Consider the following 18,888-nt stretch of genomic DNA (forward strand, 5'->3'; position numbering starts at 1 on the left):
GCGCACACACACACACTCCTATACACGCACTCAGGTCGAGGAAGAGATGAAAAGAGCAGATTGGCGATGAGAAAAAAGAGCATCAGGGTAGCCTCAGAAGGTCGCGTAGATTACTGCAGGGCTGACACAGTATAGGCTACAGGGCCGATACAGTCCTGGGACAATCGCCTCACCACATGTGCTCTCACACGAGCAGGCGAACAGGATGAGGGAGCAGACGAGCAGGTCGACAGAGCAAGGGAGCAAGTCGAGAGCAGTCGAGCAGGTCTTCGGCGGCCTCACACACACACACACACACACACATATGAAAGAAGCGACTCTCTCTCTCACACACACACACACACACATCCATGAGATTCACCACTGAAATGACATGTCCTCATCATAGCCACATCTTCTATCAAGAGATATAGAGTCATGTTTCAGTTTTCATTTTTCACATTCTTTTTGAGTTTTTCCATGGCATTGTATACCCATGGTAGCGTTGTACTATTCATGGTCTCATAGGTCCTTCAGCGGGTCTTTTGTAGACATAAATAGATCTCTCTCTCTCTCTCTCTCTCTCTCTCTCTCTCTCTCTCTCTCTCCTTGTACTTACACCTTTGGGAGTTCACCATCATAGGTAACTACATCAAATGCTGATACAAAAGCTTTTCTTCAGCCTTTAAGAAGGAACCGAACCTCAAACAAACTTCTAAAACTCGCTTCGTAATATTTTATCAGCTTTCAGCTGAGAGTCCCATCTACAGCATTTGAGATCACATAAAATCCATCCTATCCTCTTTGGCTATAGCCCGAACTGTAACAAAGTCAAGGAAAGCCAACCCCTAAATTTACGTGCATGGGATCAATCATACAGCTCCAAAAAGCACCAATGGCGCGTGCATGGGTGTGAGTGTGGGTATGTGTGAGTGTGTGCGTGGAGAGAGAGAGAGATAGAGAGAGCAGTAAATGCATTTTTAACTGAGACGAGAAAACCCTTGGCAATAACACACTGGACTCAGGTCCAATCTTTTGTATAAAGAATGTCTACTTCTCACAAAAGAAAAAAGGCATAGAAATTTGCAACTAGTGCAAAAGCCAATGTTTTTAGCACAAGTGCTCATTGCACTCCATGGTTGGATATAAGATCTTGAAGCTCAGCAATAACGGCTGTATAACAAAAGGCATATTGTTCCTGGAAATCACCAAAAATAGTTCAGAACAAGAAAAAGTGATGTACAGCATGCTTTCAAAGAAGCATTGACTCAAGATCCTGCCTGAACTATGCCACTTAAGATTTGAAATTCCTCACCCTTGTTTGAACCATCCCAAGACGCTGCTGCCTGAAATGCCGGACTGTGCTTTCTAAGTCCACTGCTGACATATCACCTAGAAAAATACGTCGTAGTGTATGATCAATTGTACAGTAAGTCCCGGTTCTTCCTATTCCAGCACTGCAGTGAGTTCCAAATTCTCATCAGAAACATCATGTAGTTCCGATCTTCAGTACAATTCAATATGCCACTCACACCATTGCACCAACATCCACACACACAAATAGACAAACACACTTACACCCTCCATCCCCCGGAGGAGCACATACACACATGTGCAAACACAAAATTGTTCTGATGTGCCTGCATGTAAGCAACTCTGATATATAACCTGCGTGGTGAAGAGTATTAGAGGGCACTTAAGTGGCGTCATGTAGGATACTCTGATAGATGACCAGCATGGTGTAGAGGTATAAGAGAGCGAACTCCTCCATGGTGAGGAGTATCAGAGGGCAAACATTGCACTGCTATGTAGTTGCATTAAAGTCAACATGAAGGATTTGATTTCCCTTAGATTGGTACTCCTCAATCCCAAAATCCTTAAGCCCCCTTCTTACAAATTACCCTGTTGCAACATTCACCGTGTTAGGGTTTTGACGTTTTGTGCTTTCATTTTCCGTCATTTTCTTGGCACACTTCACAATTTCCACCTTACATCATGCTTTGTTTAGGTTATAGATGCCCTTTGCAGCTCCCACTGCAGCACTCACAGTCTCACACATCATATCAGCATTGGATTGTGGGACATTTCGCCCCCTGAAGACCTTACTCCTTCCCCCTCAGCCAAGGCATTCTGTTTAAGGAAACTGTAAGGACCTTAGTGCTAAAAGAGCAAGGTGATTAAGGCCTAAAGGATAAAGGGAGTTTAATGACTAACAAGGCCCAAAAAAATACACTGTTTAAAGTCTAATGAGGCTTGGAATTAAGGCTTCTCTCTCTCTCTCTCTCTCTCTCTCTCTCTCTCTCTCTCTCTCAAGGAGGTGGAGGCAAAGGATGTTGGATATTTTGGAGTCTAGTAAGTGTCCAATGGTGTGTGACACTTTCTGTGTGAGCACCCTCTTATTAAGAGAACATAAGATAGGGCCTTGGTGTCTATATAAAGCATTGTACATGGTGGAAGTATTATCATAATACAATCATTGTTGCACTATGCAACAACTCTCTCTCGGAGCTACCTTCACTAGTCAACACTGGGAGCCTATACCACAGTGCCCACTCACAGCATGTTGTACTGTTCATCTCCAGCATTTATCCCATTTATTGCAGCATTTATGCAGCATATTTGCATATTTATCTGATAAATTTTACTTATTAATGGGTCACCTTTTTAGCCACTTTTCCCAATCGTATGCATTTTCACCAATCATGGGTTTCATCTACTGGCTGACTTGGCCACTTGTGTTGTATATAAGAACAAGCTTTCTACCATTTAATTCATTCATCATTTTGCTGAAGTGTTGGATTGTTGTTGGCTGCTCCGAGTCTCTCCTTTGCTTGCGCTTGCTGCCTTCAACCATTCTCTCATGGTATCAAAGCGCAGAGTTTCTCCGGCTCTTGCTTCTACACTCTACAGGAAGACTATCAGCCAGCGTTTTCTTTTTTTCCAATCCTCCCTCCCTATATTTTAACGCATTTTTTTTGCAGCATCCCTAGTTTGCTCAAGTGTTGAATCATTGTTGGCTGCTCCAAGTCTCTCCTTTGCTTTCACTTGCTGCCTTCAACCATTCTCTCATGGTATCAGAGTGCTGAGGTTCTCAGGCTCTTGCTTCTACACTCTACACGAAGACTATCAGCCTGCGTTTCTTTTTTTCCAGTCCTCCCTCCCTACAGGTTAACACAAATTTTTTGCAGCATCCCTATTTTTCTCAAGCATTGGATCCTCCTTGTTGGCTGCTCCAAGCCTCTCTTCTTCTTCTGCTTGCTCCCTTCAACCATTCTCTCATGGTATCAAAGCGCTAAGGTTGACAGGCTCTTGCTTCTACACTCTATAGGAAGACTATCAGCTACCATGTTCTTTGTTTCCAATCCTCCCTCCTTGCAGCATCCCTATTTTGCTCAAGCATTGGATCATTGTTGGCTGCTCCAAGTGTTTCCTTTGCTTCTACTTGCTACCTTCAACCATTCTCTCATGGTATCAGAGTGCTAAGGTTCTCAAGCTCTTGCTTCTACACTCTACATGAAGACTATTAGCCAACGTTTTCTTTTTTTCCAGTCCTTCCTCCCTGTAGTTTAACACAATTTTTTGCAGCATCCCTATTTTGCTCAAGTATTGGATCATTGTTGGCTACTCCAAGTCTCTCCTCTGCTGCTCCTTTCAACTGGAGAAAACTCTACTCAAAAGATTGCCTTGGAGAATCAGCTTGCCAACCTAAAGATCTCTCATACTGCTAACATCATGGATTCCATCACGGAGTTTGTTACCATCCAGTTGGTCTCAAGAAGCCTACCAATCAAACCTCTTCGTCTACCAACCATCCCAGAGTTTCTCTCCCACCAAGGTGAGTGTCTTCATCGACATTTACGACATTCCCGCGGACTCACTTGTTCCTGCCACCTCACGTCTAACAAATTGGGTGGTTGATAGTGGGTGCACTACTCACATGACTCATGACAGGTCCATTCTGAAAAATATTCCGCCTAGCTCCTCGAAGGTGTCCATTGGTGATGCTTCCAACCTTGTGGCCTCTTGTGTGGGTAACGTGAGCTCACGACTACCTAGCTGACCTCTTCACTAAACCTCTTCCTCGAGATTCTATTGATCAACTCCTGACCCATATGGGAGTGGGTCCACCGTGCTAGAGAGCATGGAGGAGGTGTTGGACTGGGTTCATCTCCAATATTTATTCCATTTATTGCAGCATATTTATCTAATGTATTTTACTTATTCATGGGTATTTTTTCCCACATTTTTAGACAATTTTCCTAGTCGTAGGTATTTTCACCAATTGTGGATTTCATCTACTAGCTGACTTGGCCATTTGTGTTAAATAAAAGGAAATGATTTTTGCCATTTAATTCATTTATCCTTTTGCTCAAATGTTGGATCATTCTTGGCTGCTCCAAGTCTCTCCTCTGCTTCCACTTGCTGCCTTCAACCATTCTCTCATAGCAAGCTCATGGGAGTCACATCAGATCGAGCACGCACACTCCACAAAGCTAGATGCCCTCGTCCTGCCGGACCCCAACCACCCCCAGCCTACCAGCCCCGGATTTAGGAGATCCTAGCCTGCCATCGAGCAGCCTCATCCTCACACAGACTATCAACATCTCTAGCCTTCTTGTATCACCCATGATGGACATCCTGGATGGGTCCTTGTATGGCATACAAAGTTGATTGACTACTTTTTTTCAGCTCTCTCATATCCCATCACTTAATGTACCCTATACTTGGCATAGTAGAATCTAGCTTTTTCATCTTGTTTAATCTCAAAGTCAGAGATCTTAGCTTTCATTTTTCAATTTAGTTTATTGTCACTTTTTCTTATTTCATCCATGACGAGATTTCATGGAGACCCATCAGTGCACAAACAAGAGGCTTCCTGACGTCTGGGGTTATAGATGGGAATCAGTTTTCCGCCCTCAGCCACGCACAGTGGGAGGTACCAGAGGATCTGGAGGAGTGGCAATACTTTACAGGGAGGAGCTTCGTGACAAATACATGTGGTACATAGAGATGCAGATGCGGGGTACATGTGGGTCCGAATATGCAGAAAGGGGCTCCGCGAGCTATATGTGGCGGTATGCTACTTTCCCCCAGCCCACTCCAGGTTTGCACCATCAGGAGAGTCGCCCTATATACCACTATATGATGATATCATGAGGTTTGCCAACATGGGAGACATATTACTATTGGGAGACTTTAATGCACGTACAGGCACAGAGCAGATAGAGTTGTATGATACTCAAGAGGCTATATACCGGGAGATCACGGCACAGGATGTAGGGTTGCAGAGATCAGCACAGGATGAGGGGGAGATTACAGATTATGGCAAGCATTTTCTCACACTCGGGAGTGCACATGGGTTGGTCATATACAATGGCTTATCGAGATGGCAAGGATCAGATGCTCTCACACACTGGAACTCTAAAGGGGGAGCGAGCACAGTGGACTACTTGATGGGATCTCCTTCATTGATACCTGATGTGCGGGGTTTCACGATTTCCAGTAGGCCCATTGGCATAGCAGCCGATCATGCATACCTGAGTTTCACACTAGTAGGTAGATCCTCGAGAGATTGGCCAGCCACTCATCTACCTAGGTACCCGAGATATCAGTTTACACGTGACACAGTTGGGGTTTATCGAGATGCAGTATCTGATGGCTTGTTTGCTTTAGACCCGCATAGCCCTCTGGACGAGATCACGAGAGGATTGGCAGGTGTACTTACTACATGCATCCGCCTCATATGCGTTTCCCTGCACTATTATCCCTTCCACCCACCCCCGCAGCACTGCCCCACAGAACAGTTGGTATGATGATGAGTGTCGTGAGACACGAGCATAGCTACAGCGTGAGATTGCCATTGGGTCTCACACGCATAGACAGGCTAGGATGATCTTTCGGCGCCTTGTGCGGAGGAAGAAACGAGCCTACTTGGCTAAGCTAGAGGAGGAGATCTACCAACTCTTCTTGGGGAAGGACAGCAAGAGGGCATGGAAGATGTTTCAGGAGAGACAGCTTGGTACTCCGATTACTGCACCTGAGGCATGGCATACTTATGCTAGAGAGCTATATGATGCACCAGGACAGCCCCCCACCCCCCCTCCACTGGGAGCTAGACCGGCTAGCAGCACCTTTTTTACTATGTGGATGGTGCTAGATGCGATAGACAGGTTACAGAATGGAAAGGCATAGGATCATGATGGGCTAGTTGGAGAGCACTTCTCATATGCACGAGACACTTTGGCTCCGCTCATCGTACATGTGTTTAATCGTGCCATTTGTGAGGGTTTCCCGACAAGCTGGACAGAGCATATCATTGTACCACTCTTTAAGAGTGGGGACCCCATGGTGCCAAGCAACTATAGGACGATCATGATTGGTCATTACTTGGCCAAATTATATGGCTCTATATTGGAGTCGGAGCTGAGCCGATGGGCAGAGAGGCATGGTCATCGAGTACATGGACAGGTTGGCTTTCAAGAGAGGATTTACTACCTTGGATCACATACTGACACTTCGGGCATTTATTGAAGAGGCCAGGGCACATAAGAGAAGGATATACTGCTACTTTGTGGACTTCCGCAAAGCCTTTGATATTGTACCACTTGCCAGGCTTATGCACAGATTGCATGACATTGAGGTACCCGAGGATATGCAGTGGGGGATATATGCTTTGTATGAGTTTGTGACAGGCAGAGTCCGAGCTCCAGGCGGACTATCTAATAGGGTGACCAGCATGATAGGGGTGAAGCAGGGATGCCCGCTATCGCCCACCCTCTTTGGACTGTACATTGATGCGGTCTCTGATTATGTAGACAGATTGGCACATGCCTGGCAGGGGTGTTGATACCCATCTTGTTATATATTGATGATATTGTTCTAATCTCAGACTCTCTGGAGGGATTACAGAGACACCTGGATGCATTATAGGCTTTTTGTGCGGATAAAGATCTGACAGTGAACCTTGGGAAAACCAAGATTATGGTGTTTTAACACCACACAAACATGGGTGACGAGATCAGAGCCTCAGTTCACTTTTCGAGGGGAGCCGGTAGAGTACGTCAGGTCATATGTCTACTTGGGAGTCACTTTCACAGGACCGCGTTTCTCCCTGAAGGAGGCAGCAGCAGCTAGATTAGCTCGAGGACATGCAGCCTTGGCACTTGAGAGGCAGTGTGCACACATACAGTTTCAAGAGCCACGCACCAAATTGTGGCTATTTGATACGCTTGTCACACCGACCCTCCTGTCCGGAGCTCCAATTTGGGGACCTAGTATACATCACAGATCTCAAAGAGGGACAGATGAGGGATGGAGGCAAATGGAGAGACCACTGATTATGATGATTGCCCGCATGATTCGGAGCAAATCGTTAGTACCACATGAGATTGTTCGGGCTGAGCTGGGTGTCCCACCAGTAGTAACCGAGGCCCTATTCCAGGCAGTTACCTTTTTACAGCAGCTATGGGAGCTCCCTCAGCAGAGGTACTCCCGATTGGCATTGATCTCATCCATACAGTCGGCAGAGGATGGAGATACTCATTGTTGGTACGCTCAGATGAGATCATGGTTTGACCTACAAGGTTTGCGGATAGAGACACTACCACCTTTTCAGTACAGTCTGGATTGTCCATTTTTGGATCTCACCCGCTCAGAGCGAAACCGCATGATCAGGATGGATATCATCAGAGTGGACACAGAGAGGGCATGGACTAGCCCCCTTGAGCCCTTGGGCACGAAAATGGCTCATTACAACACCTCTCACCGGATGATTTTATCACCCGCCCGGCGTACATGGATGTACACCTATCACATGGGATACGTTGTGCCATTGGACAGATCCGGACCTCATCACACCAATTGCGGATTGAGAGAGGGTGATATGTGCATCAGATCTTGGATGACCGCATTTGTCAGCTATGCTACCAGGAGGTAGAGACAGAGGAACACTACATTTGCCGATGTACAGTCTATTATGAGATCCGAGGGAGATATCACTGCCTCGTCCGAGAGGGTTTTGGGCCGTTACGCAGGGTCATGGAGTTTGAGGATCAGAGATGCCTGGGATTGTTTCTACTTGAGCTCAGGAGACATAGAAAGACTCTCTTGGCAGACAGGAGGTTGAGCCATGATGTACCTAGACAGAGGACCCTGACAGATTTCTTTGGCACTAGCACTAGCAACCCAGCCCACACACCTCCTGATACCTCCTCCATTGGGCCATTAAGGCACCGACCACGCTCCTAGGGAGTCACCACTGATAGAGCAGTTATCTTATGTCGTGCTCTTCGGCCACGCCCACCAGGATCCCGACCAGGGCATCCTCACCAAAGCCATTATTGCTCGGCATCGGAGGCGCCTACCTCGCTTCTACGACCTCTCCATTCTAGACAGCCCCATGGCAGAGATACTTGATCTAAGGAGAGGGCAACACTTCAACTGATCCGCATACATGGATCTACCTGATATACATTTTTCAGTATTTTCCAATATTTTCTACTCAGTATCATCTCGGAGTCTTACAGTTCTGTTCTTATAACTATAGGACAATCAGTTTATTGTACTTTTTAGTCTCATTTAGTTGTTCTCTTTGATGAGACACCAACTTCAGATGTACTCACAATTTTGGTCTCATAGGCCACCCTGGTCTCTTAGAGACGTTAATATATCATATCATATCATTTCATCTCTCTCTCTCTCTCTCTCTCTCTCTCTCTCTCTCTCTCTCTCGCCTTCTGTTCGCTTCGCTGTTCGCCGCCCTCTCTCTCTCTCTCTCTTCGCTTCGCTGTTCGCCGCCCTCCCGCCTGGGCTGGCTCGCTATGCTTCCTCAGGCCCCCAAGGCAGCAACATAACTCTCTCTCTCTCTCTCTCTCTCTCTCTCTCTCTCTCCTCCTTGCCTGTGGGAAGTGCTGCAGAGTAAGCTCGAGGAATGGCTCCGAGTCTCCAAGAGAAGCTCGAGGCCCTCGAGACGGCAATGAAGGCACTAATCAAGGAGAACAAGAAGACATCCGATTCCAACCTCAATGAAGGGGAGAACAAACTACACCGGCACATCATGGCCCTCGAAGCACGGGTCACGGACCTTGAACAAGAGAACACAGCACTCAAGGAGGAGGTGAGTGCATTGAAAGTGGAACTGGTAGCCGTCAAGAACACCAAGAAGGAAGAAGGGGAGATCAATGACAACACTCTCACAGCCATCAAAGAAGAGATCTCCAAGGAGATCACAAAGGACATGGAGGGAAAACTCGAAGCCAAGCAGTCACGATGGGTTGAAGTGGTGAAGAAGAACATCCGTAAAGAAGTGAGGGAGGAGACTCAAAGGGAAGAACACCAAATCATTCACACCACCATTGAGGAGGAGAAGATGAGGCATGCCCGCTACCTCAACATTCGAGTCACAGGTATAGCCGAGACACCCGACTCCACTCCCGAGAAAGATGGACAGCTTCTATGCATGAAGCTCGGCTATAGGGAAGAGGACCCTCTCCCCTTCACCAAAGCATGGAGAGCCGAGAAAGACTCAACACGCAAGCGAGCCCTCATCCTACAGTTTGCAGGAGAGACGGAGAGGGTCACCTTCATGAGAAAGAGGGTGATTCTACAAGGATTACAGGGAGATCCCATCTATTTGGATGATGACCTTACAAGGATGCAGATAGAACACAGGAAAACATGCATGCCGAGAGTCCTACAGGCCCGGAAAGAGGGTAAGAGAGCATTCTATCGCAATGGCCGTGTCATCATCGATGGCAAGGCCACCGATTAGCGCTAGGCGGCCTATGGGGCATCGGCTATGGAGGATCCAGATTCAAAGATACACAGCAGTTTGGAACTGCAATGGAGCACTTCGGACACATCCTGGGAGGATGGAGGAGGTCATGGAGGGACGGGACATCATACTACTTACAGAGACGCACCAGAGCCCAGAGAGGGGGCTACCCAAAGTAGAGGGTTATCAGTGGGAGTTTACATATAGGGGGACCACACGACAGAGCACATCGAGAGGATCTGGAGGTATAGCGGTACTCTTCAAGCGAGAGCTACAGGAGCGCCTACAGGTGGTAGCACGTGACCAAGAGGCTAGATACATGTGGATTAGACTGCAGCTCTCAGCAGACAGGGTGTTATACATTGCTCTATGCTACTTCTCTCCTAGAGGATCGAGATATGCCATGACAGCAGAGGATGAGAGTAGAGGCGAGGAGGAGGACACAGGGCCATTGGGAGAGTCACCATATGCAGCCCTTTCAGATGAGATCATACACTACTCCAACCTGGGGGAAGTCCTCCTTATGGGGGACTTCAATGCACGGACACAGAGCCGACAATGCGACATATATAATTTCGAGCACCCCGAGGTGATGCACACACTAGAGGTGGAGGACACAGGAGCCTGCAGGGTGTCAGAGGACATGGGGCCGGATGACACCAGATATGGTCATCCCTTACTTGAGCTGGGAGCGCGACACCATCTCGTTATTTATAACGGGATGAGACAGTGGGTGGCAGGATTAAGGAGCACTGACATGCTTTCCACGATCAGGGAGGGGTAGCACAGTGGACTACATCATGGGGTCCATGGAGACCACACAGGCAGTGACATCTTTCACCATCCCCCCCTGTCCTATTGGTGCGGATCACACGTACCTCTTACTGTCACTGGTGAGCTCCACACCAGCACCCACACAGCCCACACAGGCATCTCATACAACCTTCTACTTCACCCATGACTTGGCAGACATATATGAGCATCATGTATATGACGGGCTATTCCAGATGGATCCCCTGTCACCTCTAGACACACTCACCACCTAGCTATCATCTCTACTACATATGGCCGCCACCCGCAGCTTCCCCCATCATTCACACATTGCACATACAGATAGATCTGGGAGCATGCCCCAGAATCGGTGGTATGATGATGAGTGTAGAGAGCTATATAGACACCTCCGTGCCTAGAGAGCATTGGGGACCATTACACAAAGACAGGCGAGCCGACATATGAGGATCCTCACACGCCATAAGAGGCGTGCATATGAGGAGGCACAGTACTGGGATATATACCACCTACTCATGAGCAGAGATGCAGCCACTGCATGGCGTAGGATGAGAGAGCCTCGCCCTCGTACCCCGATTGAGGATCCACACACATGGCACACATATGCAAAGAGCCTCTACCATATCCCTCAGCAGCCGCCCATACCACAGCCACAAGAATCCCGCCCTACCACCTCTACTTTCTTTACCGCCTCGATGGTAGAGACAGCTATCCGCCGGTTACAGCATGGGAGATCAGTTGACCACACGTATACAGAGCGAGCATCTTATTTATGCAGCTGACACACTGGGACCCTTTGTTGATCACCTCTTTAATAGGGCACTAGTGGAGGGCCTACCAGTTGAGTGGACTATGCACACCATCGTGCCTCTCCACAAAGCGCGAGACATGCTAGACCCCAGCAACTACAGGACTATCATGATTGGTCATACATTGGCCAAACTTTATGGCGTAGTGCTCGAGGTAGAGTTGAGCTCATATGCAGAGAAGGAGGGACTGTGAGTACCAGTTCAGGATGGATTCCGACGAGCTTTCTCCACTATTGACCATATATTCACTCTGAGATGTCTGATTGACCAGGCTAGGGCGCGGGAGAAGAGATTATGCTGCTGCTTTGTGGCCGCAAAGCATTTGACACGGTGCCACGAGAGAGACTCTTCCAGCGCCTACAGTCATTGGGGATCCCATCAGAGATGGTTTGGGGCATCTATGCTTTATATGAGCAGGTCTTCAGGCGCATACGATGCCCCGGGGGGCTATCTGATGTTATTGCTAGCACCATAGGTGTGAAGCAAGGATGCCCACTCTCTCCTACACTATTTGGGCTATACATCGATGAGGTGGCTGACTTCATTGGTCACGGTGGTGGGGACGGGGTAGACATCTCAGGTACCACAGTCCACATTATGCTATATGCAGATGATATTATTCTGGTCTCTGAGTCGCCGATGGGACTACAGCACCATCTCCATGCACTCTATGCCTTCTGCACACAGAGGAGGCTTACAGTGAACCTTGGGAAAACCAAGGCCATGATTTTCCACACCTCAGGGCCGGTCCGACGAGACAGGCCATCTTCACACTAGCAGGAGGACAGGTAGAGGTGGTAGACTCATATGTGTACCTAAGGATTACATTTACCACTCCGCCAGGAAGATTTACTATGGCACAGGCAGCAGGGATAGACTCACACGAGGGTATGCAGCTCTGGCCATGCTAGAGAGACAGTGTCACCAGCCACACTTCCAGGAGCTCCGCACGAAGGGGTGGTTGTTTGACACACTAGTCACCCCTGCTTTGATGTATGCTGCAGCAGTATGGGCACCTGGGCTCGCCACCTCCACATGTCTCAGATAGAGAGGCCTCAGATTCTCATGCTCTCACGGATGATCCGCAGCAAACCCTCCGTCCCACATGACATTGTCCGGACGGAGTTTGCTGCACCTCCTATGCTAGTAGAGGCCCTCTTCCAGACGATCTGCTTCATACAGAGGATTAGAGATATGCCATCAGATCGACTCTCACATAGAGCTTTTGAGGCGTCCAGGCAGCTCGCAGAGAGTGGAGATAGGAGATCATGGTATTCACAGATGTTACAGTGGCTCACTCAGCATGGTCTTGACATAGATCACCTACCACCTTTCCAGTACGATATACATGCACCACACATCCAGCTCTCTCACAGTGAGAGAAACAAAGTCCTTCGGCACGATTTATGGTAGCGATACACTCAAGAGACTTGGATTACACCCAGTCAGCCTCTACCGCCGAAGATGCTATACTACAGAGATCAGTTTATGCGTATCTCAGCGGATGGATTCATACAGAGACCTGGATACATGGATGTGTACATGCCTCACAGTGCCCGAGTGGTGATTGGCCAGCTCAGAGTGTCATCACACCAGCTTGAGATTGAGGCAGGTAGGGCAGCACGGATCCCGAGAGCAGAGAGGATATGTAGACTATGCCACAGGGAGGTTGAGAGTGAGGAACATTATGTATGCAAGTGCAGAGCATATAGTGTCATTAGAGAGAGATACACCACCATCTTCAGTGGACATCCCTCACTCCGCCAGATCATGGAGTCCGCAGACCAGCGCAGATTTGGCCAGTTCTTGCTAGAGACACAGCGCCACAGAGAGACTGCTACGGACTCATACCACAGGGAGAGGTGGGCGTCAGCTCCAACTCACTGATTTCTTCCAGAGATCTATCCCAGTGCCTATTCTGACACAGGAGGGGGTTACACTTCAGCGCGCTGCGGACCTCCGAGCCAGATGGAGACCGAGAGCACCAGGCTACCAGACTCCCAGACTACATCAGAGGGAGATCACAGAGATACGGGCTCGACATCAACGCCATATCCAGGAGCGGCTAGCTCACTTACACTCACACCCAAAGATCATGCTCCGAGGTATTTTTGCCTCACCATCGCCTATGTATCACCTATTACACCCCCATTATGGTACTGGTTGGAGCTAGACAGATCTACATTGCATTCTTGTATACCCTGCGCATATAGGTTGCATACTGAGCCTCTAGCAGTAGTGCTCCATCCATCACACCCCCCCACTAGCTCAGTACTTTCATAGTTTATTTCATATTCATTTTGTCCTTTTTTTTCTGGACATCCAGAAGACATTGAGAGTTGTACATTGATTTGTCTCATAGGTCGAGTTCGGCCTCTAGTAGATGTTAATACAGCTTTCTTTCTTTCTTTCTTTCTCTCTCTCCCTCTCTCTCTTAGCTCATAGCTCTAGTCTTTGTTTTCTTTTGTACCATGATGCGATTACATGGACAGCTTACTCACGGGCACTTTTTCCCTATGATTGGACACGGGTTTTTTCCCCGTGTGAACACACTTTGGGCACTTTGCCCAGGCTAGCTTCCCTCCTACCCAACATTGGTATCAGAGCTTGGTTAGGGTTAGCATTAGGGTTTGCCCCCTGCTGCCCTTTAGAGCTTGAGCCTATTGCACACATCAGGGCATTAGAGTTTTGCTGCATTAGGTTAGGGTTAGGGTTTTGCCCTACAGCCACCCTCCCGCTGCCCTCATCCGCCGGTCCTCTGTCCATACGCCGTACTACACCGTCGCCGCCATATTGTACCGCTGCCGTTGCCGTGCTGTACCGCCGCAGTCGCGCCCTCAATTGCACGCCGCTGCCGCCGCCGACTGTAGCGATCAGATCTGCGCTGCCCGTCATCAGATCTACACCGCCGTACGACGCCCTACCCTGTACCTGCGCCTTGTATTGCGCCCTGCCGCCGTACGACCTTACAGCAGCTGCCTCAAATCTGTACACTACTTGCCTATTGCTGCTGCCCAACTGCAACTCCAAATCCCTTACAGATTTCAGGTTTGTGAAATTTGCAAATTTTGACCTAAAATTGCTAAAAATTAGCAAATTAGTTGCATTAATTTTGGGGCTTTTCACCATTGAGCCTGCAATTGCAACATTGGCATTGATTTCAGCAAATTTGGTGCATAATTGCACTAGAAATTTGGGGATTTAGCAGAAATTGGCACTATTTGCAGGCAATTTTGGGTATTACAAGCACATTTGGTTGGCATTGGGGCATTTCCCCCAACTTTTTGGATATTACAGGCACATTTGGTTGGCATTGGGGCATTTCCCCCAATTGTTGGGCATTACAGCATTTAGTATAGGTGACAATCACATTAGCAGATTTACAGGATTTGCGCACTTGCAGCTTTTACAGGTGTCAACTGATTGTGTTATTCACGGCACATGTATACATTTGTGGTTTGCTGCAGTATATGTATGCCATTGTGGACACTTTGACAGATTTGCACATTGTGCATTACACTTGCAGATTTGGGAAATTCATATGTATTTCTCGTGGTGAAGGAGTTTCCTTTCAGTCCATTGGTTATCCTGCTATTTATCTCCCGCATTCTTATGGTTTTGCTGGGCATTGCCTACTCTTGGTGACTTGTGACAGATTTGTTGTGCTATCATGGCCAACAGTAATAATGACCTCTTTGGAATGCTATCTCAAGAGGACAAGCTCAATGGGGACAACTACCCTATGTGGGCTTATATGATGCGTCATGTTTTGGTTGCCAAAAATATATGGCTGTATGTGGATGGCACTGAGGAGCGTCCTCTTGCACCTGCTCCAGCGGAAGGTGAGGTGATTCCCGCTCATCCTCCTGCAAGTCCACCTCCTCGTCTTCCTCCTACTCAGCACCAGCGTACTTGGGATGCTAGGGATGCTCAGGCCCATGCATTGATTGCTCTCTCGTGCCGCAGGCATATCATTCCGCACATTCGTTCTTGCACCACTGCAAAAGGTGTTTGAGATACCTTGGCGGCATTGTATTTAGGTCGCAGTGAGGCTCGTGTAGCTTACCTTCGGGGCAAGCTTGAGACTCACCGCATGCTTGAAGGTGACTCTATCGATCAGTACCTTACGCATGCGAAGGACCTACGAGAGCAACTCATTAACATTGATGAGGTCTTCACAGATAGCTATCTTGTTCAGACAGTTTTGCGTAACTTGCCTGACTCTTATCGTACATTTAGCACCACTCTGCGGTTGTTGGCTGGCAATGCACCTAATGCGATCACTTTTGACAACCTTGTGACTCTCTTGCTTAGTGAAGAGCAATCTTGTTCCAACAGGAACAACATGATGTTTGTTGAGTCACCAATGGCTGCTCCCTTTCGTGGGAATAGATCTGGGCCTAAACCTAGCCCATCAGATTCTCCCAAGATAGAGGACAAGCCTGAAAAGAAAAAGCGCTGTAACTATTGCAAGAAAACAAGGCACACCATAGAGGAATCCAGGAAGCGTATTGAGAGTGAAAAAAAGAAGAAGCTGGCATCTTCTTCTATAGGTGCAGATCAGGCCAATTTGGCTACACATGTGTCAGCCTTGAACCTTACATCTTCATCGCCTGCAGAGATGTCTTCTGATGGCATTCCTTTTGATGACTATGCTTTATAGTCTGTACTCCATGGTATGCATTGTCTGGCAGATGCATTTCAAGGGGGGATTTTACTTGCCCACATGCAATTGGTGATGCCTCATGGTCACTTATGCTTGTTGACCCTTATGCTGGTCTATGCTAGACGCTTTCTCTCATGTGATGTCTACTGGAGATGCCTTTTATGCTGTTTTCCCTTCCAGCGAGATTGTTTCTACAGTGTTGACATTGTCACTTTCTCACATGTGATGTTTACTGTGAGTTCCTTTTTCACACTTGGCCAGTGTTGGCTTGCTCTCATGGTATATTATTCGTTGTGGGATTATGCATCTTTACACTTGCCATACATGCCACTGATCATGGCATCATTGAGAGTTTATCTATCCTCTCATAGCATTGGCTCATGCCCGCCTTGAGCCCCCATTTTTAGCTTTTCCCATTGCTGAATTTTTTCTTTTATCAGCCCTACCATTGCTGATTTTTTTCCTCATCAGATCCTCCATTGATGAGTTTCACTTTTGCAGCTTACATTGCATGTCTCATAGGCATGACTTCTGGATCCTGTTGCCTTTACACGTGTATATCTGCTACCTCTTCTTATGCTTATCACTGGTGCAGTTACAAAGCATTGATGTGGATTACATGCAGTTTAGCTTGGCATTTGGATGCTTGCCTTCAAGGGGATATTATGCGATGCCTCTTGATTTGATGCAGTTGATGTCCACATGATCTTTGCCATGCATTTGTGGTGATGCATTTATGTACTACTGTGCTCTAGCATTAGTGCTATGACATTGGGGATTCTCCTTTTCCCCGTCATATAGTGCTTGCTTTTTCCATTGGCACTGCAGTTCACTCTTACTGTGGAGCATAGTGGAGGGCAGCATTCACGGCTTTATCACCCTGCTGCTACCCGTTCACACCATTCACTTGAGGGGCCTGGCTAGTTCAGGTGTGAACCCAGCTTACTCACGGGCACTTTTTAGGTTTTTTCCCCGTGTGAACACACTTATGTGTGTTGGGCACTTTGCCCTAGGCCTTTTAGTACTCACTTGCACTTTCATTTCATATCATTATTGAGTACATCTTTTCCAGCACTCTCACATTTCTCTGTGCTTGAGGTTGTGTGTGTGTGTGTGTGTGCATGCTAGCTTCCCTCCTACCCAACAACTATATAAAGGGGCCTCCTCTATTCACTTGTTCAATCATCTAACCTATTGACAGACACATGTTCTACACCATTTGCTGGCTGGTATTGCCTTTGTAAAAGTCTCTTGCTACATTAACATGATGTTCATTGTTTGGTGTCTCTCTCTCTCCTTTGCTCTCCCTCTCCCCTATGTTTTGCTTCCGCATTGTGCAACTTTATCATGGTATCAGTCGCTTACGTGACCAGCACTTCAAGGCGGCAGCGGTGAGTTTCCTTTTTGCAAGAAGTTCAAGATTTTTGGGAGCAGAAGAAGGCTTGAGTTTTTGCTACATATGCAACAGAGTGCTGTGTTTCATGCAAATTTCCAAGCGGTTGCATTTTCCTCACCAATTAGTGGCTGCGATTTCCTCTTGCTTCTGCGTTTTCATCTTGAAGGCTGTGTTTCTCACATTGGTGCCTGCGTTTTTCTTCAAGGGTGCTGTGCTTCAGCTTTGGTGGCTGCGTTTCTGTGGTGCAGCAGCTCTTTCTCCCCTATGCTATCTTCTCCATCATCCGTTTGTTGTTGGTGGTGCATAGGCTACATTTTCAGCCCTGAGCAGCAGTGGAGGTGTTTCTTCCCGTATGCTTCAACCTTGCCTTCGCTTAAGAGGGGGCTGTCGGTCCTCTGCTTTCGTGGTGTTGGTGTTTGGAGCAGATCTCTGGTCAGTAGCTGGTGGTCCTCTTCTTCGCGTGTGGAGCGCAACAGACTTGTGGCATCTTTAGCCTGCCTCTTCTTTGATGGATCTACCTCCTTCGTGGGCGTTTTCCGGCAAGTTTTGGTGGACTGTTTGCTACTTTCCAGCCCCTTTCTCTCTCAGTTTTGAGAGGGGGCTGCTTGTTCCTAGTTCCATTGGAGAAGTGTTGGAGATTGGTTGTAGAGTGTTCAGATCATCGGTGGCACAAAGGCTTGCTTGCAGAGGTGTGCTATTGCCGTGGATATGGGTTCCCTCTTGGAGGAGGTATCTGTTCTTGTTTCTCAAGAGCAGGTAAGGTTCACTCCTAGTGGACAGGATCAGGCACTTGCTATAGTGCAACAGACAAGACAGTGTCACTGCTACTCTTCTCGAAAGCAAGTTCATTTGGCCAAGGATTGCAATACCAAAGGTATAGCCCAAGCCAGGACCAAGTTTTCAAAGACGGGCAATGATCATATATAGGATAATGACTCTGATACTTCTAGTGTCCCCAAGGCTACAAAAGCCAGGAAGGACCTGGGTGGTCAACTTCTATAGTTATCCAGATAGTTCTCCCCCATGTGCTTCCAACCAGAGGAGGCTTGTGGGTAGGAAAGGGGGCTGTTAGTAGCTCCATTTCTGGTGCATGGGATCAGTGAGTCGGAGTTCCAAGCATTAAAAATGTCCTGCGAGACAAGTTCATTTTGGAGCTATGGATTGGATGTGTTCCACGTCTATTTCTTGGTGTAGCAGGGATTATGGACTGGATGTGTTCATGGTCCACTGTTGGGGGATAAATGGTGCGGTGTGTCCAGCAACTCATCATCTTATTCTTAGAGTTCACTGCACACTTGTGTGGGAATTCGGAGCCAAGCAAAGTTCCTTGCTGTTCGTGGTGGCATTTTGTTTCAAGGAAACAGAATGGCGGATGCTCTTTCCGAGGTGTATCTGATACTGCACAATACTGGAGTGTCCATGGTTGCATCTTCATCAGCTTATCTTCTTCAAACTCTTGCACACTATGAGCTGTAGA

At 47.6% G+C, this 18,888-nt stretch overlaps 1 protein-coding gene across 2 annotated transcripts in view; it reads right to left on the minus strand.

The window, feature by feature from the left end:
• Window positions 1-942: 942 nt before the first annotated feature.
• PTP1 (protein tyrosine phosphatase 1) overlaps window positions 943-18,888 on the minus strand; it is an 80,187-nt gene continuing 62,241 nt past the window's right edge. For both annotated transcript variants that reach the window (XM_086801510.1, XM_086801509.1), the window contains 2 exons: window positions 1,295-1,436; window positions 943-1,177 (listed from right to left, as the gene is read on the minus strand). In XM_086801510.1, coding sequence (XP_086657636.1) covers window positions 1,103-1,177; window positions 1,295-1,436 — 217 coding nt within the window. In that variant the 3' untranslated portion in view covers window positions 943-1,102. The remainder of the gene's footprint in view (window positions 1,178-1,294; window positions 1,437-18,888) is intronic.

The sequence above is a fragment of the Cibotium barometz genome, chromosome 8 (assembly GCF_041138505.1).
Source record: "Cibotium barometz isolate CiBa-2024 chromosome 8, ASM4113850v1, whole genome shotgun sequence".
Taxonomy (NCBI): domain Eukaryota; kingdom Viridiplantae; phylum Streptophyta; class Polypodiopsida; order Cyatheales; family Cibotiaceae; genus Cibotium; species Cibotium barometz.